This window comes from Macaca nemestrina, chromosome 20 (genome assembly GCF_043159975.1).
Source record: "Macaca nemestrina isolate mMacNem1 chromosome 20, mMacNem.hap1, whole genome shotgun sequence".
Classification (NCBI taxonomy): domain Eukaryota; kingdom Metazoa; phylum Chordata; class Mammalia; order Primates; family Cercopithecidae; genus Macaca; species Macaca nemestrina.
In genome coordinates, this window is record NC_092144.1 from 19,753,302 (window position 1) to 19,779,668 (window position 26,367).

Sequence of the window (26,367 nt, forward strand, 5' to 3'; positions counted from 1 at the left end):
CATGTTAAGAAGACATTTTTTCCAGGTTACAAAGCTGACTCTTGCTGAATTTAAAGAGAAATTCTGCTTCCTTTTTTTTTTTATTATTATTATTGTACTTTTAAATTCTAGGGTACATGTGACAACATGCAGGTTTGTTACATATGAATACATGTGCCATGTTGGTGTGCTGCACCCATTAACTCGTCATTTACATTAGGTATATCTCCTAATGCTATCCCTCCCCCCCACACACAATAGGACCCGGTGTGTGACGATCCCCTTCCTGTGTCCGAGTGATCTCATTGTTCAATTCCCCCATGAGTGAGAACATGCGGTATTTGGTTTTCTGTTCTTGCAATAGTTTGCTGAGAATGATGGTTTCCAGCTGCATCCATGTCCCAACAAAGGACACGAACTCATCCTTTTTTATGGCTGCATAGTATTCCATGGTGTATATGTGCCACATTTTCTTAATCCAGTCTATCACTGATGGACATTTGGGTTGATTCCAAGTCTTTGCTATTGTGAATAGTGCCGCAATAAACATATATGTGCATGTGTCTTTATAGCAGCATGACTTATAATCCTTTGGGTATATCCCCAGTAATGGGATGGCTGGGTCAAATGGTGTTTCTAGTTCTAGATCCTTGAGGAATCGCCACAGTGTTTTCCACAATAGTTGAACTAGTTTACAGTCCCACCAAGAGTGTAAAAGTGTTCCTATTTCTCCACATCCTCTCCAGCACCTGTTGTTTCCTTATTTTTTAATGATTGACATTCTAACTGGTGTGAGATGGTATCTCATTGTGGTTTTGATTTGTATCTCTCTGATGGTGAGTGATGATGAGCATTTTTTCATGTGTCTGTTGGCTGTATGCATGTCTTCTTTTGAGAAGTGTCTGTTCATATCCTTTGCCCACTTTTCAATGGGGTGGTTTTTTTTTCTCTTGTAAATTTGATTGAGTTCTTTATAGGTTCTGGATATTAGCCCTTTGTCAGATGAGTAGATTGCAAAAATTTTTTCCCATTCTGTAGGTTGCCTGTTCACTCTGATGGTAGTTTCTTTTGCTGAGCAGAAGCTCTTTAGTTTAATTAGATCCCATGTGTCAATTTTGGCTTTTGTTGCCATTGCTTTTGGTGTTTTAGACATGAAGTCCTTGCCCATGCCTATGTCCTGAATGGTATTACCTAGGTTTTGTTCTAGGGTTTTTATGGTTTTAGGTCTAACATTTAAGTCTCTAATCCATCTTGAATTAATTTTTGTATAAGGAGTAAGGAAAGGATCCAGTTTCAGCTTTCTACTTATGGCTAGCCATTTTTCGCAGCACCATTTATTAAATAGGGAATTCTTTCCCCATTTCTTGTTTTTGTCAGGTTTGTCAAAGATCAGATGGCTGTAGATGTGTGGTATTATTTCTGAGGGCTCTGTTCTGTTCCATTGGTCTATATCTCTGTTTTGGTACTAGTACCATGCTGTTTTGGTTACTGTAGCCTTGTAGTATAGTTTGAAGTCAGGTAGCATGATGCCTCCAGCTTTGTTCTTTTGGCTTAGGATTGTCTTGGCAATGCAGGGTCTTTTTTGGTTCCGTATGAACTTTAAAGCAGTTTTTTTCCAATTCTGTGAAGAAAGTCATTGGTAGCTTAATGGGGATGGCATTGAATCTATAAATTACCTTGGGCAGTATGGTCATTTTCACAATATTGATTCTTTGTATCCATGAGCATGGTATGTTCTTCCATTTGTTTGTGTCCTCTTTTATTTCACTGAGCAGTGGTTTGTAGTTCTCCTTGAAGAGGTCCTTTACGTCCCTTGTAAGTTGGATTCCTAGGTATTTTATTCTCTTTGAAACAATTGTGAATGGGAGTTCATTCATGATTTGGCTCTCTGTTTGTTACTGGTGTATAAGAATGCTTGTGATTTTTGCACATTGATTTTGTATCCTGAGACTTTGCTGAAGTTGCTTATCAGCTTAAGGAGATTTTGGGTTGAGATGATGGGGTTTTCTAAATATACAATCATGTCATCTGCAAACAGGGACAATTTGACTTCTTCTTTTCCTAACTGAATACCCTTTATTTCTTTTTCTTGCCTGATTGCCCTAGCCAGAACTTCCAACACTATGTTGAATAGGAGTGGTGAGAGAGGGCATCCCTGTCTTGTGCCAGTTTTCAAAAGGAATGCTTCCAGTTTTTGCCCATTCAGTATGATATTGGCTGTAGATTTGTCATAAATAGCTCTTACTATTTTGAGATACATTCCATCAATATCAAATTTGTTGAGAGTTTTTAGCATGAAGGGCTGTTGAATTTTGTCAAAGACCTTTTCTGCATCTATTGAGATAATCATGTGGTTTTTGTCTTTGATTCTGTTTATATGCTGGATTACGTTTATTGATTTGCGTATGTTGAATCAGCCTTGCATCCCTGGGATGAAGCCCACTTAATCATGGTGGATACGCTTTTTGATGTGCTGCTGGATTCGGTTTGCCAGTATTTTATTGAGGATTTTTACATCGATGTACATCAGGGATATCAGTCTAAAATTCTCTTTTTTTGTTGTATCTCTGTCAGGCTTTGGTATCAGGATGATGTTGGCCTCGTAAAATGAGTTAGGGAAGATTCCCTCTTTTTCTATTGATTGGAATAGTTTCAGAAGGAATGGTACCAACTCCTCCTTGTACCTCTGGTAGAATTCGGCTGTGAATCCGTCTGGTCCTGGACTTTTTTTGATTGGTAGGCTATTGATTATTGCCTTAATTTCAGAGCTTGCTATTGGTCTATTCAGGGATTCAACTTCTTCCTGGTTTAGTCTTGGGAGAGTGTAAGTGTCCAGGAAATAATCCATTTCTTCTAGGTTTTCTAGTTTATTTGCGTGGAGGTGTTTATAATATTCTCTGATGGTAGTTTGTATTTCTGTGAGGTCGATGGTGATATCCCCTTTATCATTTTTTATTGCGTCTATTTGATTCTTCTCTCTTTTCTCTATTTGTCTTGCTAGCAGTCTATCAATTTTGTTGATCTTTTCAAAAAACCAGCTCCTGGATTCATTGATTTTTTGGAGGGTTTTTTGTGTCTCTATCTCCTTCAGTTCTGCTCTGATCTTAGTTATTTCTTGCCTTCTGCTAGCTTTTGAATGTGTTTGCTCTTGCTTCTCTAGTTCTTTTAATTGTGATGTTAGAGTGTCAATTTTAGATCTTTCCTGCTTTCTCTCATGAGCATTTAGTGCTATAAATTTCCCTTTACACACTGCTTTAAATGTGTCCCAGAGATTCTGGTATGTTGTATCTTTGTTCTCTTTGGTTTCAAAGAACATCTTTATTTCTGCCTTCATTTCATTATGTACCCAGTAGTCATTCAGGAGCAGGTTGTTCAGTTTCCATGTAGTTGAGCGGTTTTGGTTGAGTTTCTTAGTCCTGAGTTCTAGTTCGATTGCACTGTGGTCTGAGAGATAGTTTGTTATAATTTCTGTTCTTTTACATTTGCTGAGGAGTGCTTTACTTCCAACTGTGTGGTCAATTTTGGAATAAGTGTGATGTGGTGCTGAGAAGAATGTATATTCTGTTGATTTGGGGTGGAGAGTTCTGTAGATGTCTATTAGGTCCACTTGGTGCAGTGTTGAGTTCAATTCCTGGATATCCTTGTTAACTTTCTGTCTCGTTGATCTGTCTAATGTTGACAGTGGGATGTTAAAGTCTCCCATTATTATGCTTCCTTTATTTTCTAAGTATCTTTTGTTTTATTATGTGTATTCCAGCTATGTATGCATCACAGCCCTTCTTTTTCTGTATTATAGCTATGGTTTTCTCATTGTTGTCTTTATGCCATGCCATTTTACACAGTACTTTGTAGGTTTTGATGAGAAAGTTGTTTTTTTTAATGTACTAAACAATTAGTATTAACTGGAGAGTTTGCTTATCAATACAACTTTCAGATCAGTTAATTAAGATAAAAGGCATTCAGTATCCACAGGTGAGAGGATTAAGTCAGTTAGTGTTCTTTTTCTCTGCTTGTAAAAGAAAAATATTAAATTCTTACACAAAGTGTGGCAAATATTTGCTAAAAAATATATCTCAGAAATTAAATTTTTAAGAGAGCTAATGGTAAGTGAAATTTTTTAAATTTAATTTTCTATGATATAGCACAACTTAACGTTTCCATGCAGAATCTTCTATTTTTAAGTGTGAATGTTAAAGTTTGTAAAATAATAAAATGACCTCATGGATTTAAAATTTGGAATAATATTTCTTTTTTATATTGATATTACAATTTGAAAAAATTTCTCAGTCTTATATAGTTTCTTTAGTGGGTGAAGTTCAGTCTAGAGTTTCTATTCTTAGTCACCTAACTGTAGCCAACTTCTTGATCATTTTCTCTGGAAAACTTGGAGATCATGGCAGCTTTTGATTGAAACATATCCTATTAGTTTGCTCACAAACTTGTTTACTGTGTTCAAAGAGTGGCCAGTCAGGAGACCATAAACAACAACTGCCCTTTTGGTGTCTTTTATGCAGTCATTATCTGTAATAAATAAATATTTATTCTGTAAAACATGAATTTTGAAGTGTGTATACATTGTCAAATGTTTAATTCTAGATAATTAATGCTTTACCTCACATAGTTAACATTTTTGTGGTGAGAGCACGTGACATAGTCTTAGTGCTTTTCAAAAATACAAATATATTATTATGAACTATAGTCACCATGCTGTACAAAAAAATCTTTTGAAATTTTTTCTCCTATTCAAGTATAATTAAGTATTTTTTGACTGACATCTTTCCAAACCCCCCTTCTAAACACCTTGGTATCTGGTGGTCACCATTTTACTTTCTACTTCAATGAGATTACATTTTTTTAGGATCCATGTGTAAGTAAAATTATGAAATAATCTTTCTGTCCCGGACGCCGAGGCTCACGTCTGTAATCTCAGCTCTTTGGGAGGCTGAGGCGGGCAGATCACAAAGTCAGGAGTTTGAGACTAGCCTGGCCAATGTGGTGAAACCCCGTCTACTAAAAACGGAAAAATTAGCTGGGCATGGAGGCGGGCGCCTGTAGTCCTAGCTGAGGCAGAAGAATCTCTTGAACCTGGGAGGCAGAGGTTGCAGTAAGCCGAGATCGTGCCACTGCACTCCAGCTTGGGTGACAGAGCAAGACTGTCACAAAAATAATAATAATCTTTATGTGCCTGGCTTATTTTAGGTAATGTGATGTCCTCCAGGTTAATCCGTGTGATTGAAAATAATAGAATTTTCTTTTTTGAAGATAAGTAGTATTCCATTGTTTACATATATCATATTGTCTTTTTTTTTTTTTTTCTTTTTGAGACAGAGTCTTGCTCTGTAGCCCAGGTTGGAGTGCAGTAGTGCCACCTCGGCTCACTGCAACCTCCACCTCCCGGGTTCAAGCAATTCTCCTGTCTTAGCCTCCTGAGTAGCTGGGGTTACAGGCACATGCCACCATGGCCAACTAACTTTTATATTTTTAGTAGAGATGGGTTTTCACCATATTGGCCAAGCTAGCCTTGAACTCCTGACCTCAAGTGATCCACCCACCTCGGCCTCCCAAACTGCTGAGATTACATGAGCCACTGCACCCAGCCTACTACATTGTCTTTATTTACTCATTTGATGTTGAACTGTTGATTCTATATTTTGGCAATTGTAGAGTGTTGCAAACAACATAGAAGTGCAAATATTTTTTTATTCTGATTTTATTTGTTTTGGATATATATCCAATATTAAAATTGCTGTATTATAAGATAGTTTTATTTTAAATTTTTTGAGACTTCTCTATTTTTTATTTATTTATTTTTGTTTGTTTGTTTGTTTTGAGATGGAGTTTCGCTCTTGTTGCCAGGTTGGAGTGCAATGGCGTGATCTTGGCTCACCACAACCTCTGCCTCCCAGATTCAAGCGGTTCTCCTCTCTCAGCCTCCCGAGTAGCTGGGATTACAGGCATGCGCTACCACACCTGGCTAATTTTATATTTTTACTAGAGACAGGGTTTCTCCATGTTGGTCAGACTGGTCTCGAACTCCAGACCTCAGGTGACCCACCTGCCTCGGCCTCCCAAAGTGCTGGGATTACAGGCGTGAGCCACTGTGCCCGGCCTATTTTGTTTTTTATAATGGTTGTTCTCATTTACATTCAAACCAACAATGTGCAAGCATTCCTTTTTCTTCACACCTTTACTAATATTTTCTTCTTTTTAATAAGTCATTCTAACAGAAGTGAGTTGATAATCATAGTTTTTTAAATTTTATTTATTTATTTTTTTGGCTTTTCCTGGTAATAATTGATATTGAGCATTTTTTATATCTCTTGCCTATGTCTTTTTTGAAAAATATTTAAGCCTTTAACTCATTTTTAGTATTATTTGTTTTTTGTTCTATAATTGAGTTTCTTATATATTTTGATATTAAACCCCTGTCACGTGTATAATTTGCACATGTTTCCTCCCATTTTTTAGTTGTCTCATCCTGTTGATTGTGTCAGATTCTGTGCAGCAACTTTTTAATTTGAAGTAATCTGACTCCTCTATTTTTTCTTTGGTTCCCTGGGATTCTGAGGTTAAATTTTAGAAAGTCACTGCCCATACCAATGTTATGGGGCTTTCACTGTATATTTTTTGTACTAGTTTCAGAATTTCAAGCCTTACATTTAAATACCTAATTTATTTTAAGTTGATTTTTTTATATGGTGTGAGATGAGGGTCTAATTTTATTGCTCTGCATGTGGCTATAAAGTTTTCTTAACACCATTTATTGAAGATACTGTCATTTCCCTAAAAGACTGTCAACTATTAATATAATCAGCTATAAGTATATGAATATATTTCTCATTTCTGTCTTCTGCTCCATTAGCCTATGTGTCCTTTTTTATTGAAGTACCCTACTGTTTTGGTTACTATAGGTTTGTAGCATATTTCGAATCCAGGTAGGGTAATACCTTTGGCCTTTTTTGTTTTGTTTGATTGCTTTTGCTATTCAGGGTCTTCTGTGGTACCATATAAATTTTAGATGTATATTTTTAAATTCCTATGAAGTTTGTCACTGATATTTTGATAGAGGTTGCATTATATTTGTAAATCATTTTGTATAATGCAGATATTTAACAATATTAATGCCAATTCATAATATTTTTCATTTGTGTATTATGTATTACTTTAATATTCTTGAGATTATAATGTAAGGTGTTTCAACTTTTTGGTTACATTTATCTCAAAGTATAGTTACTACAGTTATTGTAGATAGGATTGTTTTTCAATTTTATTTTGAGATAGTTAATTGTTTACAAAAATGCTACTGACTTTTGCATGTGGATTTTGTATTCTGTAAATTTAATGAATTTGTTTGTTAGTTTCTTAGTAAAGTCTTGCGCTTTTCTATACTTAAGATTATGTCTTCTGCAAATAATAATAATTTAACTTTTTTTCCCAATCTGGATGACTTTGATTTTATTCTCTAATTTCTCTGTCTTGGACATTTCGTACTATATTTAGTAAGACTGAAGAAAGTGGTCATCCTTGTCTTGTTCTAGCTTTCAGAGTAAAAGCTTACAACATTTCCCTGTTTAGTATGCTATTTACTGTGCACTTTTTTGTTATATGTGGCATTTATTGACTTGAGGTGCATTTGTCCTATACTTAATTTTTTCAGAGATTTATCATTAGGGAATGTGTCAAACTTTTATTCTGCATCTATTTAAATGTTAGAGTTGTGAAATCACAACTAACTCCACATAAATACAAAACATCCTCAGAGACTACTATGAACATCTCCACACAGGGAAACTAAAAAATTTAGAGAAAATAGATAAACTCCTGGATACACACAACCTCTCAAGATTGAACCAGAAAGAAGCAAAAATCTTGAACACAGCAAAAATTAATAGAATGTATAATGAAATTATACATTTAGCATTAGAAATTATACATTATAGAATAGTAACAGAAATATATACATTGGTAATAGAAAACCCACCAACCATGAATAGCCCTAGATCAGATGAATTCACAACCAAATTCTACCACATACACAAAGACAAGCCAGTACTAATCCTCTGAATGTACTCCAAAAAATCAAGGTGGGATTTCTTCCTAACTCTTTATATAAAACCAATACCATCTTGATACCAAAATCTAGTGAAGACACAACAACAGCAGCTGTAGGCCAATATTTCGGGTGATCATTAAAACAAAAATTCTCCATAAAGTATTAGCAAGCTGAGTTCATAATCAAATCAAAAAATTTTGTCACAATCATGGGAGCTTTAGTTCATGAATGCAAGAATGTTTCATCATATGCAAGTCAATAAATGTGATTCATCAAATAAAGATGATTAAAAGCAAACATGATTATCACAATAGATGCAGAAAAAGCATTCAAAAAATCCAATATTTATAAAAATATTCTCAACAAACTAGGCATTAAAGAAACATCTCAAAATAGTAAAGCCATCTGTGACAAATCTTCAGCTGAAATCATACTGAACGGAATCAGCTGGATGAACTCTCCATACGAATAAAAATAAGACAAGAATATCCACTCTAAACACTCGTATTCAACATAGTTCTGGAAGTACTAGCTAGAGCAATTAAACAAGATAAAGAAATAAAAGGGATCTAAATAAGAAAAGAGAAAGTCAAATTATCCTCACAGATTACATAATTCTCTACCTGGGAAACTGGAGATTCACAAAAAGACCCCTAAGCCTAAAAAATGACTTAAGCAAAGTCTCAGGATACAAAATTACCATACACAAATGAGTAGAATTTCTGTACATGAATAACATTCAAGCTGAGAACAAAATCAAAAACACAGTTCTGGTTGTCGGCAAAGCCTGAGTCCTGTCCTCTCGCTCTCCTACCCGGACATCATGAGCTTCACCACTCACTCCACCTTCACCAACTACTGATCCCTGGGCTCTGTCCAGGCACCTAGATGGTCATCAGCGCAGCCAGCATCTATGCAGGCACAGGGGGCTCTGGTTCCCGGATCTCCATGTCCTGCTTCACCAGCTTCTGAGGCAGCATGGGGTCCAGGGGCCTGGCTGCAGGGATGGCCGGGGGTCTGAGAGGAATGGGAGGCATCCAGAATGAGAAGACCATGCAAAGCCTGAACTACTGCCTGGTCTCCTACCTGGACAGAGTGAGGAGCCTGAGGACCGAGAACCGGAAAGTGGAGAGCAAAATCTGGGAGCACCTGCAGAAGATGGGACCCCAGGTCAGAGACAAGCCATTACTTCAGAACCATCGAGGACCTGATGGCTCAGATCTTCACAAATACTGTGGACAATGCCCACATCATTCTGCAGATCAACAATGTCCATCTTGTTGCTGATGACTTTAGATTCAAGTATGAGACAGAGCTGGTCACGTGCCAGTCTGTGGAGAGCGACACATATGGGCTTTGCAAAGTCATTGATGACACCTATGTCACTTGGCTGCAGTTGGAGACAGAGATCAAGGCTCTCATGGAGGAGCTGCTCCTTATGAAGAAGAACCATGAAGAGGAAGTAAAAGGACTGTAAGCCCAGGTTGATAGCTCTGGGTTGACCATGGAGGTAGTTGCCGCCAAAGCTCAGGACCCTGCCAAGATCATGGCAGACATCTGGGCCTAATATGACGAGCTGGCTCGGAAGAACTGAGAGGAGCTGGACAAGTACTAGCCTCAGCAGATTGCGGAGAGCACCACAGTGGTCACCACGCAGTCCGCCAAGGTTGTAGCTGCTGAGATGTTGCTCACGGATCTTAGATGTACAGTCCAGTCCTTGGAGATTGACCTGGACTCAATGAGAAATCTGAAGGCCAGCTTGGAGAACAGCCTGAGGGAGGTGGAGGTCTGCTACGCCCTGCAGATGGAGCAGATCAATGGGATCGTGCTGCACCTTGAGTCAGAACTGGCACAGACTGGGGCAGAGGGGCAGTGCCAGGTCCAGGAGTACAAGGCCCTGCTGAACATCAAGGTCAAGCTGGAGGCTGAGATCACCATTTACTGCCACCTGCTGGAAGATGGTTAAGACTTCAATCCCAGTGATGCCCTGGACAGCAGCAAATCCATGCAAACCATCCAAAAGACCACCACCCACCAGATAGTGTATGACAAAGTGGTGTCTGAGACCAACGACACCAAAGTTCTGAGACATTAAGCCAGCAGAAGAAGGATACCCTTTGGGGAGCAGGAGGCCAATAAAAAGTTCAGAGGTAAAAATAAATAAATAATAGAGTTCCATTTACAATAGCCACACACACACAAAAATAACATACTTAAGAATACATTAAACGAAGGAGGTAAAATATCTCTACAAAGAAAACAACAAAACACTGCTGAAAGAAATCAGACAGCCGGGCGCGGTGGCTCACGCCTGTAATACCAGCACTTTGGGAAGCCGAGGCGGGCGGATCACAAGTACAGGAGATCGAGACCACGGTGAAACCCTGTCTCTACTAAAAATACAAAAAATTAGCTAGGCGCGATGGTGGGCGCCTGTAGTTCCAGCTACTCGGGAGGCTGAGGCAGGAGAATGGCGTGAACCCGGGAGGCGGAGCTTGCAGTGAGCGGAGATCGCGCCACTGGACTCCAGCCTGGGCGACAGAGCGAGACTCCGTCTCAAAAAAAAAAAAGAAAAAGAAATCAGACAAAACACAAATAAATGGAAAAGCATTTCATGCTCATGAATTTGACGATTTAATATAATTAAAATGTCCATGCCACTTAAAGTAACCTGCAGATCGTTATTCCTATCAAACTGTCAATGCCATTTTTATAGAATTAGGGGAAAAAACTATTCTAAAATTTATACGGGAGAATTTTTTTAAAAGCCAAAATAGCCAAGTCAACATTAAACAAACAAACAAAATAAAACCTGGAGGCATCGAATTACCTGACTTCAAACTGTGCTACAAGCTACAGTCATCAGTATAACATGGTTCTGGTACAAAAATAGACATATAGACTGTATTGGTCCATTTTTATGCTGCTAATAAAGACACACCTGAGACTGGGTAATTTATAAAAGAAAGGTTTAATTGACTCACAGTTCCATGTGACTGGGGAGGCCTCACATTCATGATGGAAGCCAAAGGGAAAGCAAGACATGGCAGCAGGCAAGAGCCAGCATGTGCAGAAGAACTCCCTTTTATAAAACCATCGGATCTTAAGAGACTTATTCACTACTCAGAGAGCGGCATGGGAAAACCTACCCCCACGATTTAATCGCCTCCCACCCAGACCCTCCCATGACATGTGGGGATTATTACAATTCAAGGTGAGATTTGGGTGGGGGCACAGAGCCAAACCATATGGAACAGAAGAGAGAGTGTAGTTGTAGCTACACTCCTACAACCTACTTTTGACAAAGTCAACAGAAATAAAAAGAAAACAACCCCCCATCTAAGAAATGATACTGGGAAAACTCATTAGTCATATGCAGAAGAAAAAAAAAACCCTACCTTTCACAATGTAAACAATATATCACAATATAGGCCGGGCGCGGTGGCTCAAGCCTGTAATCCCAGCACTTTGGGAGGCCGAGACGGGCGGATCACGAGGTCAGGAGATCGAGACCATCCTGGTTAATACGGTGAAACCCCGTCTCTACTGAAAAGTACAAAAAACTAGCCGGGCGAGGTGGCGGGCGCCTGTAGTCCCAGCTACTTGGGAGGCTGAGGCAGGAGAATGGCGTGAACCCGGGAGGCGGAGCTTGCAGTGAGCTGAGATCTGGCCACTGCACTCCGGCCTGGGCGACAGAACGAGACTCCGTCTCAAAAAAAAAAAAAAAAAGAAATGATACTGGGAAAACTCATTAGTCATATGCAGAAGAAAAAAAAAAACCCTACCTTTCACAATGTAAACAATATATCACAATATAGTTTAAAGACTTAACTGCAAGACTTCGAGCTATTAAAACCCTAGAAGAACATGTAGAAAGTACTCTTCTAGACACAGGGCTCTAGAGAAAAAAAATTATAACTAACACCTTAGAAGTTAATGCAACAAAAATAAAAACATGTTGAGTTTGTGGAGAAAAGGAAATCTACATACACTGTTGGTGGAAATGCAAATTAATTCAGCCCCTGTAGAACACAGTTTGAAGATTTCTCAAATAACTAAAATAGAATTGCTATTTGGCCCATTAATCGCACTAATGCGTATATACCCATAGAATAAGAAATTATTTTACCAAAAAGACACCAGCACTCACATGTTTACTGCGGTGCTATTCACCATAGAAAAGACAGAATTAAACTAGGTACCCATGAATCTTAGATTCATGTTATTTGTTAATTTGCTTAGAATAAGGGCCTTCCGCCTGCTTGGAGGACAGCCTGAGGAACGTGGAAGCCCTCTACGCCCTGCTGATGGAGCAGCTCGATGGGATCCTGCTGCACCTGTAGTCAGAGTTGGCACAAACCCAGGCAGAGGGACAGCACCAGGCCTAGGAGTAGGAGACCCTGCTGAACACCAGTCAAACTGGAGGCTGAGATCGCCACCTACTGCCGCCTGCTGGAAGATGGCGAGGACTTCAATCTTGGTGATGCCCTGGACAGCAGCAACTCCATGCAAACCATCCAAAAGAAAACCACCGGCCGGAGGGTGGATGACAAAGAGCTGTCTGAGATCAACAAAGTGCTGTCTGAGCCAGCAGAAGCAGGGTACCCTTTGGGGAGCAAGAGACCAATAAAAAGTTCAGAGGTGGCCGGGCGCGGTGGCTCAAGCCTGTAATCCCAGCACTTTGGGAGGCCGAGACGGGCGGATCACGAGGTCAGGAGATCGAGACCATCCTGGCTAACACGGTGAAACCCCATCTCTACTAAAAAATACAAAAAACTAGCCGGGCGAGGTGGCGGGCGCCTGTAGTCCCAGCTACTCGGGAGACTGAGGCAGGAGAATGGCGTGAACCCAGGAGGCGGAGCTTGCAGTGAGCTGAAATCCGGCCACTGCACTCCAGCCTGGGCGACAGAGCGAGACTCCGTCTCAAAAAAAAAAAAAAAAAAAAAAAAAAAAAAAAAAAAAAAAAAGTTCAGAGGTTAAAAAAAATAAAAAATAAAAAAAATAGGCCGGGCGCGGTGGCTCAAGCCTGTAATCCCAGCACTTTGGGAGGCCGAGACGGGCGGATCACGAGGTCAGGAGATCGAAACCATCCTGGCTAACACGGTGAAACCCCGTCTCTATTAAGAAATACAAAAAACTAGCCGGGCGAGGTGGCGGGCGCCTGTAGTCCCAGCTACTCGGGAGGCTGAGGCAGGAGAATGGCGGGAACCCGGGAGGCGGAACTTGCAGTGAGCTGAGATCCGGCCACTGCACTCCAGCCTGGGCAACAGAGCGAGACTCCGTCTCAAAAAAAAAAAAAAAAAAAAAAAAAAAAAAATTAAAAAAAATTAAAAAAAAAATAAAGGCCTTCTGCTGCATCCATGTTGCTGCAAAGAACATGTTTTTCTGTGGTTTCTTGGTATTACACGGTATATAAGTATTTCAGATACTATATGTTCTCACGTATAAGTGGGTGCTAAACATTGGGTGAACATGTAAACAATAAATGCTGGGAATTCTAAAAAAAAAAAAAAAAAAAAAAAAGCCAAGACAAGCATTGAAAAACTACTTATCAGGTATGAGGTACACCACTTGGACAATGGAATTATTAAGTGTCCAAACCTCGACATCATGCAGTGTACTTAAGTTACAAATCTGCCCATGTACCCCCATGAATCTAAAATAAAAATAATAAAATGCTTTGTGGTATAATGGCATGTTACATTTCTCCATTTCTGGGTTAATAGTTGAAATTAGGAGTGAAAGACACAGAATTATGTCTCTTTTGGGTATAGAGGTGAATGTTTTTATACCAGGTCCCCCCAAGTTTTACGAGCTAATGTCTCTGAAAGCTCTTGGTTTATAGCCCAAAAAGTGTTTTATCCCCAAGTGTGCAGCTAAAATAAATGGCTACATCTTTATATTTTATTTATTAACTGTCCACTATAATTTGTTACTCTACTCTTTTTGGGGAAAAAATGTGGTTTAATCACATTTCTCTTTTAGAATAAACCATTTTTGAAAACGTGAGGCTGTGAAAATCATGTTAAATTCCTGAATTAAGAAAAGATTTTTTTTTTTTTTTTTCAGGAGTCTGACTCTGTCACCCAGGCTTGAGTGCAGTGGCATGAACTCAGCTCACTGCAACCTCCGCCTCCCAGGTTCAAGCAAATCTCCTTCCTCAGCCTTTTGAGTAGCTGGAATTACAGATATCTGCCACCATGCTCAGTTAATTTTTGTATTTTTAGTAGAGATGGGATTTTGCCATGTTGGCCAGGCTAGTCTCAAACTCCTGACTTCAGGTGATCTGTCTGCCTCCTCCCAAAGTCCTGGAATTACAGGTGTGAGCCACTCCACCTGGCAAGAAAACATTTTTTTTAAAGCATAAAAGCCTTATGGTCGTATACCAAAAATGATGAAATACACAATATGGGTTATTGATGACCACACTACTGCAACCACCCTTTCACAACCATTCTGGTGAAGAAAAAAAAAAATTGATAAGAAGGTATTGTTAGAATACTTTTCTGATTCTATTGCAGTATTAAATTCTTTTTTTATATTATTATTATTTGTCATATAGAAGTCCGTACTTCAACAAAAGATGCCAAGAATTTCAAGTTAATATCCTCACACATATATTCTTACTAGAAGGTCACTGGTGTTTTTGCAATCAAGGTGTAGCATTTCTGGCTTTGGTGTGCTACTTTGATTGTGTAAAATAGAAAGACCGGAAGTAAAGTGGAGTCAACCATGACATCTAGTTTCTACAGCAACAACATCTGAATTCTTGTGTTATGTCAACTAGAAGTAATGACAGTATTTTATTTTATTTTATTTTATTTTATTTTATTTTGTTTTATTTTATTTTATTTCATTTCATTTTATTTATTTAGAAATAGAGTTTCACTCTTGTTGCCCAGGCAATGGTGTGCAATGGTGTGATCTTGGCTCACTGCAACCTCCACTTTCCAAGTTCAAATGATTCTCCTGCCTCAGCGTCCTGAGTAGCTGGGATTACAGGCATGCACCACCATGCCCGACCAATTGTGTATTTTTAGTAGAGACGGGGTTTCTCCATGTTGGTCAGGCTGGTCTAGAACTCCTGACCTCAGGTTATCTGCCCACCTCGGCCTCTCAAAGTGCTGGGATTACAGGTGTGAGCCACCACACCCGGCCACATGACAGTATTTTTTTTTTTTTTTTTGAGACGGAGTCTCGCTCTGTCACCCAGGCTGGAGTGCGGTGGCCGGATCTCAGCTCACTGCAAGCTCCGCCTCCCGGGTTCACGCCATTCTCCTGCCTCAGCCTCCCAAGTAGCTGGGACTACAGGCGTGAGCCACCGCGCCCGGCCCACATGACAGTATTTTAAAACTAAAAAGATATATTTTTAATAGTTTTTCAATCGTTTATAAAAATTTATAGTTTTTGAATGATATAAGTTAAATAACTTGAACATGCAGGTAACTGTTTCATCTGGATATTATTAATAATTTATTTATTTGTATTTTATTATTTATTTATTTATTTTGAGACTGTGAAGTCTCGCTCTGTTGCCCAGGCTGGAGTGCAATGGCACAATCTTGGCTCGCTGCAACCTCCACCTCCCGGGTTCAAGTGATTCTCCTGCCTCAGCCTCCTAAGTAGCTGGGACGACAGGCACATGCCACCATGCCTGGCTAATTTTGTATTTTTGGTAGAGACAAGGTTTCACCATGTTGGCCAGGCTGGTCTTGGACTCTCGACCTCAGGTGATTCACCTGCCTCGGCCTCCCAAAGTGTGGGGATTATAGGCATGAGCCACCGCATCCGGCCTGTTATTTTACTATATTTCTTTCAAAAATTGTAATTCATTTATCCTGAATATATCACTGGGCCCAGAACCTAGGTGATGTGACTCTCCTGCATCATCTCTGCCCATAGGCGGGATTATTAAATATACCTGGGCCCACATAGGTATACAGATGCTACAATGACTTGTATACCTGGACGCAGCCAAGAGAAGAGATTTTGACTCTCATAGGCTGGCTCACAACAATGGATAAGGTCCTGGGTCTCCTACTTGTACCAAAGTCAAAGAGAATGACAACATTCACACATATCATGTAAATTCCTCAAGTGACACCGAAAGTGTCAATAGGGACAACCATGCTGAAGAGATTGTGACTCTCCCATGCACACCCAGCTGACTGTAAGGACTGTCACCCTTCCAGATAGACACAGACCACTGTTGAGGTTTTGAATGTCACACCAAGAGTGAGTCAAAGGTTGGAATTGTGACTCTTACACATGGATCTGGTCCACAGGTGGAATAATGACTCTTGGACCTCAGATAGAATTGGGGCTCTCATGCAGGGATTCAGTCCAGCACTGAGACTGCTTTGCATTCTTGGACCCAACCCACGGAGATATCAGCTCTCATACATAACCCGGGACATGTGCAGGATCGTAAATGTCATCCCTGGACCTTTCTGCGGGTGTAATTGTGAAAGATATTTTTGCCCAGAATCTGAATGATTTGACTCTCCTGCCTGGGCCAAGCCCACAAATGGGATTGTGACATATACTCAGTCCAAGCACCTAGGTTATGTGACTCTCCTGCCTGAGCCCTGCCCCCAAGGAAATTTGACATATCATTGAACCCAGCACCTAGGTGATGTGGCTCGCCTCTCCTGTCTGGGCCCTGCCTACAGAGAAAATTGTGACATATTCCTCGACCCAGCACCCAGGTAATGTGATTCTCCTGCCTGTGCACTGCCTACAGAGGGCATTGTGACATATCACTGGGCCCATCAACCATGTGATATGAATCTCCTCTCTGCCTGAGCCCCGCCCTCAGGATTGTAAAATATTGCTGGGTTCAGCACCCAAGTAATGTAACCCTCTTGCTTTAGCACTGCCCAAAGGAGAAATTGTGACATCTCTCTGGGCCAATCTTCTAGATTATGTGAACCTCCTCTCCTGCCCCCTCCCTGCTCTGGGACCGTGACACATTACCAGACTCAGCACCTAGGTGATGTGACTCTCCTCTCCTGTCTAGGACCTGCCCAATTGGTGATTGTGACACCTCACTGGGCCTAGCACCTAGGTAATGTGACTGTTCTCTTTTGCCCGGCGCCAGGTTGCATGGTGACATATCACTGGGCCCAGCACCCAGATGTTACTCTTCTTCTCCCTGGATGTGCTCACAGCTGGGATTGTGACATGTACCTGAGCCCAGCATCTAGGTGGTGTTACTCTCCTCTCCCGCTTAATACCTGCCCTGGGTACTGGGCAAGGCAATATGTCACAATGCCCCCCGAGATCAGGGCCCAGGCAAAAAAAAAGTCACATCACCTGTGTGCTGTGCCCAGTGATGTGTCACAATGTCCCTTGGGGACAGAGTTCAGGAAGGAGAGTGACATCACCTACATGCTACATCCAGTGATATATCACTTTCCTGCCTAGGCTCTGCCCACAGAAGGCTTTGTGACAGATCTATGGGCCTAAAATCTAGGTCATTTCACTTATTTTGGGGGGCCTTATGCACAAAAGATTGTGACATATTTCTGGGCACAGTATACAGGTGAGATGACACTCCTGCCTGGGCCTGGCCCACAGAAGGAATTATATCACCGGTTCCATCACCTAGGTGAGGTAACTCACGTCTCCTGCCTGGGCCCTGCCTACAGGAGGAATTGTGACATAACACTGGGCCCAGCACCTAGGGGATGTGACTCTTTTGCCTTGTTCCTTCCCACAGGTGAGAGTGTGACATACCTGGGCTCAACTCACAGCTGTGAAAATAACTCTCATTCTTGTACCCAGCCCATAGGAGGGATTTTGACTCTCATAGATACGTTTAGGGCAACTGGTAAGGCCCTGGGTCTCCTACTTTTATGAAGATAACAGAGGATTATGACACTCACACATATCATATAAAGCCCTTGAGTGGTACAGAAAGTGTCATAACAGAACACAGGAGCAGGGCACGGTGGCTCACGCCTGTAATTCCAGCACTTTGGGAGGCCGAGGAGGGCAGATCACCTGAGGTCAGGAATTCGAGACCAGTCTGGCCAACATGGTGAAACCCCGTCTCTACTAAAAATACAAAAATTAGCCAGGTGTGGTGGCGCATGACTGTAATCCCAGCTACTCAGGAGGCTGAGGCAGGAGAATCACTTGAACCCGGGAGGCGGAGGTTGTAGTGAGCCGAGATTGCGCCACTGCACTCCAGCCTGGGTGACAGAGCCAGACTCCGTCTCAAAAAACAAAAACAAAAACACAGCACTCAGATGAGATTATGACTCTCATATTCACACTCAGCTGCCAGAATTGTCACCCTCAAACATGGACACAGCCCACTGGTGAGGTCCTGGATCTCACAGGAGTACACAGTTGGAATTGTGACTGTCATACATAGGCCTGGCCACAGGTGTGATGCCGACTCATTTCTGGACACAGCACACAGGGGCAATGCGGACTTTCATACCTGAACCCAGCCAATAGGAGAGATGTTGACTCTTGTACCTAGGGCAATGAGTAAGATCCTGGCTCCATACCAGCACAAGTTTCTAGAGCACACAGCAACTGTCTTGCACACTGTACAGAGCCCTTGGGTTATACAGAGAGTTTCATAACGTGGCCCAGCACACAGCAGTTATTGTGACTCTCATATGCACACCCAACCAGCAGTAAGGATGGTCACCCTCTTTCATAAACCCACCCCACTGTTGAAGTTCCTTTTTTTTTTTTTTTTTTTTTTTTGAGACGGAGTCTTGCTCTGTCACCCAGGCTGGAGTGCCGTGGCTGGATCTCTGCTCACTGCAAGCTCCGCCTCCCGGGTTTACGCCATTCTCCTGCCTCAGCCTCCCGAGTAGCTGGGACTACAGGCGCCCGCCACCTCGCCCAGCTAGTTTTTTGTACTTTTTAGTAGAGACAGGGTTTCACCGTGTTAGCCAGGATGGTCTCGATCTCCTGACCTCGTGATCCGCCCGTCTCGGCCTCCCAAAGTGCTGGGATTACAGGCTTGAGCCACCGCGCCCAGCCGAAGTTCTTAATCTCACGCCTGGATTCAGTCAAAAGTTGAAATTGTGACTCTCCTACGTGAATCTTTTCCACAGGTTGGATAATGGCTCTCAGACCAGGATTTAGAACACAGGTGAGGCTGTGACTCCTTTGCTGAAACACAGTCCCCTGCAGCCAGGATTGGGGATCTTACGCACAAATCCAGTCAACCCTTGAGACTTTGACTCATGGACTTGGACCAAACTCACAGGCATCGACTCTCATACCTGAAGCCAGGACATGTGTGGGATTGTTAAGCTCTTCTCTGGGCCTTTCCACAGATGTGGTTGTGACATATACCTTTGCCCAGCACCTGAGTGAGGTGCCTCTCCTCCCTGGGTCCGGCTCCTAAATAGGATTGTGAGATATACCTGGACCCATGCTCTCAGGTGATGTGACTCTCCTGCGTGGGCCCTGTCACAATGGGGGATTTTGCTATACTGCTGGACGTAGTATCTAGATGATATGACTCTCCTTTCCTATCTGGGCTGTACTTACAGGGGAGATTGTGACACATCGCTGAGCCCAGCACCTAGGTGATGTAACTCTGCTGCCTGGGCCCTGCCCACACAGGGCATTATGGTATATTGCTGGGCCCAACACCCAGGTAATGTGACTCTTTTCTGGGCCTTGTCCTCAGGGTGCATGGTGATCTATCACTGGATTTAGCACGTGGTTGATGTAAATCTCCTGCCTGGGTCTTGCCCATAGGAGATGTTGTAACATATTGCTGGGCTCAGCACTCAGGTGATATGCCTCTCCTGCCAGGGCTCTGCCAACAGTGGGGACTGTGACAGATTACAGGGGCCAACACCTATGTGATGCCCCTCGTTTTCTTCCTTGGTCCTACCCTCAGAGAAATTTGTAACTTATTGCTGGGCCAAGCACCCAGGTAATGGGACACTTCTTCCTGGGCCCCGCCCACAGAATTTCTGGGCAGAAATTGTAACATATTTCTGGGCCCAGAACCAAGGTGGTATAATTCTTTTGCCTCAGCTTTGCCCACAAAAAGGATTGTGACTGATTCCTGGCCCAGCATCCAGGTTAGGTGACTCTCTTGCCCTGTCTCTGCCCACAGGTGGGATTGTGACATATCAGTGGGCCCAGAACCAAGGTGACGTGTGTCTCCTGTCTGTGCCCTGCCCACAGGGGAGATTGTGACACATTGGTGGGCTCACCATCCAAGTGACGTGAGTCTCTTGCCTGGATTTTACCCAAAGAAGGTATCGTGACACATCTGTGGATGTGACTTTTCTGCTTGATCCCTGCCCACATTTGAAATTGGGGTATACACCTGTTTCCATCACCTAGGTGATGGAGCTCTCCTTCCCGGTCCCTGTCCAAATGGAGGACTGTAACATACACCTGCTTCCAGCACCTAAGTAATGTGTCTCTCCTGCCTGGACCCTGCCTCCAGGTAATTGTGACACATACCTGAACCCATCATCTGAGTCGTGTTGCTCTTCTTCCTGCATCCTGCCCAGAGGGTAGATTGTGGCATGTACCTGGACCCAGCACCTAGGTGATGTTACACTTTGCCCGGACCTAAAACACAAAAAAGATTTTGACAGATTTCTTAGCTCAGCACCTAAGATGTGTGACTCCGCTGCCTAGGCTAAAGCCACAAGTGGGATTACATAAAACTGGGCCAAGTACTGAGGTGATTTGAGTCTTTTTTAGGTCAAGTTCTCAGGCGGGGACTGACATATACCTGGGCTCAGGAATTACAGTGATGTGGCTGTCCTGCATGGGCCCAATCCACAGGGGAGATTGTGACATATACCTGGGCCCAGCCCACAGGTCATGCGACTCTCTCACCTAGGTCAAGGCCACAAATAGGATAGTGGCATATAGTTGAACCAAGCACCTATGTGTTCTGACTCTCATGCCTGGCCAAAGTCACAAGGGGCATTGTGACATATACCTGGGCCCAGCACTTAGATGATGTGAGTCTTTAGCCTGAGCCCAGCCCACAGGAAGTATTGCGATACATACCGGGGCTCGGCACCTATGGGAGGTGTATATCTCACCTGGGCCAAGCCGACGAAAGAGACTGGACAATATACCAGGGTTAAGCACCTAGACAACGTGGCTCTCTCACCTGGGACCTGCCCATAGCAGAGATTGTGGCATACACGTGGTCTCAGTACCTAGGCGATGTAACTCTTCTGCCTGGGCCAAGGCCATAGGTGGGATTGTGATGTATGGCTAATTCCAGAACCTAGGTGATATGAATTTCCAGCATGAGCCCAAGCAACAGGAGGGAATGTGACACGTACCTGGGCCCAGTACCTAGGTGATGTGGCTATCTTGCCTGGGACCTGCCAAACAGGGGATTGTAATATACCTGGGCCCCGCGCCTAGGTGATGTGACTCTTCTGCTGGGCCTCAACCATAGGAGAGATTGTGACAGATACATGGGCCCAGACTTCTGCCTGAGCCAAGCCCACAGGGGGAACTGTGAGATTTAGCTGGACCCTGCTCACAGGCAGTGATGACTCTCATACCTGGACCCAGCGAACAGGAGACATTCTGACTCTCATAGCTAGCCTTAAGGAAATAGGTAAGGTCATGGATCTCATACTTGTACGAAAGTCCCAGAGAGATTTGTGACTCTCAAGCATATCACATAAAACTCTCAAGTGGTAGAGTTAACACATTGTGGCTCTCATGCACATCCAGCTGAAAGTTAGGCTTGTTACTCTTACACATGGACACAGCTCACTAGTGAGGTCCCCAATTTTATAGTCAAACATACTCGACAGTTGGAATTGCGACTCTCCCATGTGAATCTTGACACAGGTGGGATGGTCATTCATTTTTGGACCAAGCTCACAGGCACGATGATGACTCTCATACCTGGACCCAGCCAACAAGAAACACTTTTGGCCGAGCGCGGTGGCTCATGCCTGTAATCCCAACATTTTGGGAGGATGAGGTGGGCGGATCACGAGGTCAGGAGTTCGAGACCAGCCTGGCCAATATGGTGAAACCCCATCTCTACTAAAAATACAAGAATTAGCCGGGTGTGGTGGCATGTGCCTGTAGTCCCAGCTACTCAGAAGACTGAGGCAGGAGAATCACTTGAACTCACAAGGCGGAGGTTGCAGTGAGCTAAGATCATGCCACTGCACTTCAGCCTGGGTAACGGAATGAGACTCCATCTCAAAAAAAAAAAAAAAAAAAGATATTGGTATTTTAGGAAATTGGTCGGTTGTTTGTTTTTTTTTTTTTAATGAGGAGAAATTCATATAATTATGTATTTCAAACATTCAGAATGTTTCTCTCTTACATTAGTAAAGAAAACTGATGCCCTGAACACCGGCCTCATGGTGACCTGCATCACTGTTATAAGTCAACAACAAGGGGCAACTTTCCTTAAATTTTTCTCCATGAGGCTGGGCGCAGTGGCTCATGCCTGTAATCCCAGCATTTTGGGAGGCCGAGGCGGGCAGATCACCTGAGGTCAGGAGTTCGAGGAGTTCAAGACTAGCCTGGCCAACATTGCAAAACCCTGTCTCTACTAAAAATACAAAAATTACCCAGGCGTGGTGGTGCACACCTGTAATCCCAGCTGCTTGGGGGGCTGAGGCAAGAGAATCGCTTGAACCCAGGAGGCAGAGGTTGCAGTGAGCTGACACCGTGCCACTGCACTGCAGCCTGGGCAGTAGAGCGAGATTCCGTCTCAAAAATAAAAAGATTTTCTTCATGAATTTTACATTTCCCACTAAGCTTCCATCATACTAATGATGCCCCCCTAATACAGAATGGCCTCTCATAGCTCTGAAGCAGCAACAGTAGGGTAAGCTAATTTTTGTATTTTTAGTAGAGACAGGGTTTCACCATGTTGGCCAGGCTGGTCTCAAATCATGTAGCAACATGTTTTCTTATAAACACTAGAAATGTAGGCATTGCATCCACTGATGTGACAGTTTAATTACATCAATAATCATTACTTTTCAAAAATCTCAAATACTGTCAATACAGAATAACTATTCATTGAATATAAATATATCTATCCAAATATTAATGTCTTAATTCTTTAAAACATACAAACAAGTTTTCTAATTGTTTAGATTTTGGATTGTTTCCTATCTTAAATACTCTTGTTTAGCATAAAACTTTGAAGTGTTAGTACTTTTTTGTGTGATACTCTGATGTTTATTTACTTTTTTTATAATGAGTTTTTCTTTCTTTTTTATAGAGAAGGGTGTTTTGCTATGATGCCTAGGCTGGTCTCAAAATTCTGGCCTCAAGTGATCTTTCTACCTCATCCTGCCAAAATGCTAGAATTATAGGCAGAGACACTGGACTTGATGTTTTTGTATTTGTTTTTGAGCTGGAGTCTTGCTCTGTTGCCCAGGCTGGAGTGCAATGGTGTGATCTCGGCTCACTGCAACCTCCGCCTCCCAGGTTTAAGCAGTTCTCCTGCCTCAGCCTTTCAAGTAGCTGGGATTATAGGCACCTGCCACCATGCCCAGCTAATTTTTGTATTTTTAGTAGAGACAGGGTTTCACCATGTTGGCCAGGCTGGTCTCAAATTCCTGGCCTCAGTTGATCTGCCTGCTTCAGCCTCCCAAAGTGCTGGAATTACAGGTGTGAGACACTGTATCCCACAGACTTGATTTTTTTTACTACTTCCTCACATGTATTACATCCCTAAATCTTTTTTAATGTGAACATTGGTTTTTAGATGTATAATTTGGAGAAAATTATTTCTGCATTCATTACATGTACAGAGTTTCTGTATTATAAGCTCTCTGACGTTTACTAAGGCAGCAGTCTTCAAACATTTTGGAACCAGAGACTGGTTTCATATAAGACAATTTTTCCATGGACCAAGATTGTCATGAGCAGTGCACAATTTAGATCCATTGAATGGACAGTTCACAGCAGAGTTTTTGCTTCTATGAGAATCTGTGTAGCCTGGTTCTAACAGGCCATGGAACAGTACTGGTTCACAACCTGAAAGTTGGAGCCCCTGCACTAAGGTATAAACAATAATTAAATACTTTGTCACAACCTTTACTTTTTGTATTGAAAGCATATAAAAAGCAAATCTGTTTTTAGATTTTGTAAGGAGGTTTGATATATTTTTTTAGCTGGTCTTTGTCCTTGATATAAATAGATCAGGGCACAGAAAGAGAGTTTCCATGCTGACTCAGATATCTAGGAATGTTTTGGTTGGGGTTCATTCATTCAACACACATATCTTAAGTACTTACTTTGTGCAGTCACTTTTCTAGAACTTTGGCATAATTTAGTGACTGAAGCAGCAACGTTCTCTGGGCCTCAATTCTGTTTGGGGACTCAGACACTCCAAGTAGACATCAAAAGGTCATTTTCAGAGAATGTGAAAAGTATTTTTAGTAGAGACAGGGTTTCACCATGTTGGCCAGTCTGGTCTCAAACTCCTGGCCTCAGGTGATCCACCCGCCTCAGGAGGCCCTCATGACCTCCTCTATGTATGGATGCGTCCTCTCAGATTCTGATCAGGGTTACAGAGTCCAGGGCCAACTACAAACTGGGTGGACTTCAGGTCCAGAAGGAAGACCTCCTGTCACCCAAGAGTATGGGAAGAATATATAAACTGTGGCTGAGGAGAGATAGACAGAACTTTGGGTTCCATACATCTTATGTGTCCCATGAGAGGAATGACGGGGGCTTAGCACTTTGGAAGGCCGAGACTGGCGGATCACCTGAGGTCAGGAGTTCAAGACCAGCCTGACCAGTGTGGTGAAACCCCATCTCTACTAAAAATACAAAACTTAGCTGAGCATGGTAATGGGTGCCTATAGTCCCAGCTACTCCAGAGGCTGAGGCAAGAGAATTGCTCAAACCCGGGAAGCGGAGGTGGCAGTGAGCCGAGATCATGCCACTGCACTACAGCCTGGGCGACAAAGTGAGACTCCATCTCAAAAAAAAAAAAAAAAAAAAAAAGAGGAAAAAAACATATCTGGCTGGACGTGGTGGCTCACACCTGTAATTCCAGCACTTTGGGAGGCCGAGGCAGGAGGATCACCTGAGGTCAGGAGACCAGCCTGGCCAACATGGTGAAACCCCATCTCTACTAAAAATACAAAAATTAGCCAGGCATAGTGGCAGGTGCCTGTAATCCCAGCTACTTGGGAGGCTGAAGCAGGAGAATTATTTGAACCTGGGAGGCAGAGTTTGCAATAAACCAAGATCATGCCATTACACTCCAGCCTGGGCAACAAGAGCCAAACTCCATCTCAAAAAAAAAAAAAAAAAAAATCTGTGGATGGGGCCAGAGATGCCCTGCCAAGGGGTAGGGAGGCTAGAACTCAACGCTGGTCCAAGATACCCATCCCCAGAATAGATACTTCCCAGCTCTGCCTGTCCTCCTCCATTTTACATCGTCTACTTCTGACCCCCAGCATAAAAGTCAATTTTACCCAATTTTAAAGTAAGAAATAATACCAATTCATTGTCCAGGAGTGGTGGCTCATGCCAGTAATCCCAGCACTTTGGGAGGCTGAGGTCGGTGGATCACTGAGGTCAGGAGTTCAAGACCAGCCTGGCCAACATGGTGAAACCCCATCTCTACTTACTAAAACTACAAAAAATTAGCCACGTGTGGCGATGAATGCCTGTACCCCCAGCTACTCAGGAGCCTGAGGCAGGAGAATTGCTCGAACCCAGGAGGAGGAGGCTGCAGTGAGCCAAGATCATGCCACTGCACTCCAGTCTGGGCAACAGGAGGGAAACTCCATCTGAAATAATAATAATATCAATTCTCTTCAATTTCTTACAGAAGACAAGAGAAGAGAGAATACCTCCTAACTCTATATGAGACCAGCATTAACCTATATCAAACCAGACAAAGACATTACGAGAAAATAAAACCACAGACCAATATCTCTTATAAATATACATGCAAAAACCTCAACAAAATACTAGCAATTCAAATTCAACAAGGTACAAAAACAATTACACACTATGGACAATTTGGATTTATTTCAGATAATGCAAATATGTTTTAACTTTTAAAAAACAATTAATGCAGTCTATTCCATGGAGACTAAAGAAGAAAAATAACATGAGCATATAAATGGAGAGAAAAACATTTGAAAACATCCAGTACCTTCTCGTGGTTAAAAGACTGAGCAAAGAATGAACAGAAGGGAACTTCCTCAACTTTATACAGAATAGTTTTTAAAACCCCAACAGCTGGCTGGGCGTGGTGGCTCATGCCTGTAATCCCATCACTTTGGGAGGCCGAGGCGGGCTGATCACCTGAGGTCAGGAATTCAAGATCAGCCTGACCAACATGGTGAAATCCCATCTCT

General features: G+C 42.4%; 1 protein-coding gene, 1 long non-coding RNA gene and 1 pseudogene across 2 annotated transcripts in view; 2 read left to right on the forward strand and 1 right to left on the reverse strand.

Annotated features, from left to right (window-relative positions):
• Positions 1-21,327, reverse strand: part of LOC139360251 (uncharacterized) — a 33,190-nt gene extending 11,863 nt beyond the window's left edge. The window contains exons 1-2 of the long non-coding RNA XR_011617522.1: positions 21,088-21,327; positions 20,492-20,602 (exon numbers count right to left, since the gene is read on the reverse strand). This is a non-coding gene — a long non-coding RNA (uncharacterized lncRNA). The remainder of the gene's footprint in view (positions 1-20,491; positions 20,603-21,087) is intronic.
• LOC105489706 (keratin, type I cytoskeletal 18 pseudogene) lies at positions 7,228-12,675 on the forward strand (annotated as a pseudogene).
• A 3,197-nt stretch (positions 21,328-24,524) lies between the features above and the next one.
• LOC105489724 (uncharacterized) overlaps positions 24,525-26,367 on the forward strand; it is a 51,697-nt gene continuing 49,854 nt past the window's right edge. Inside the window, exon 1 of the mRNA XM_071086187.1 lies at positions 24,525-24,627. Within this exon, the coding sequence (XP_070942288.1) occupies positions 24,525-24,627 (103 nt within the window). The remainder of the gene's footprint in view (positions 24,628-26,367) is intronic.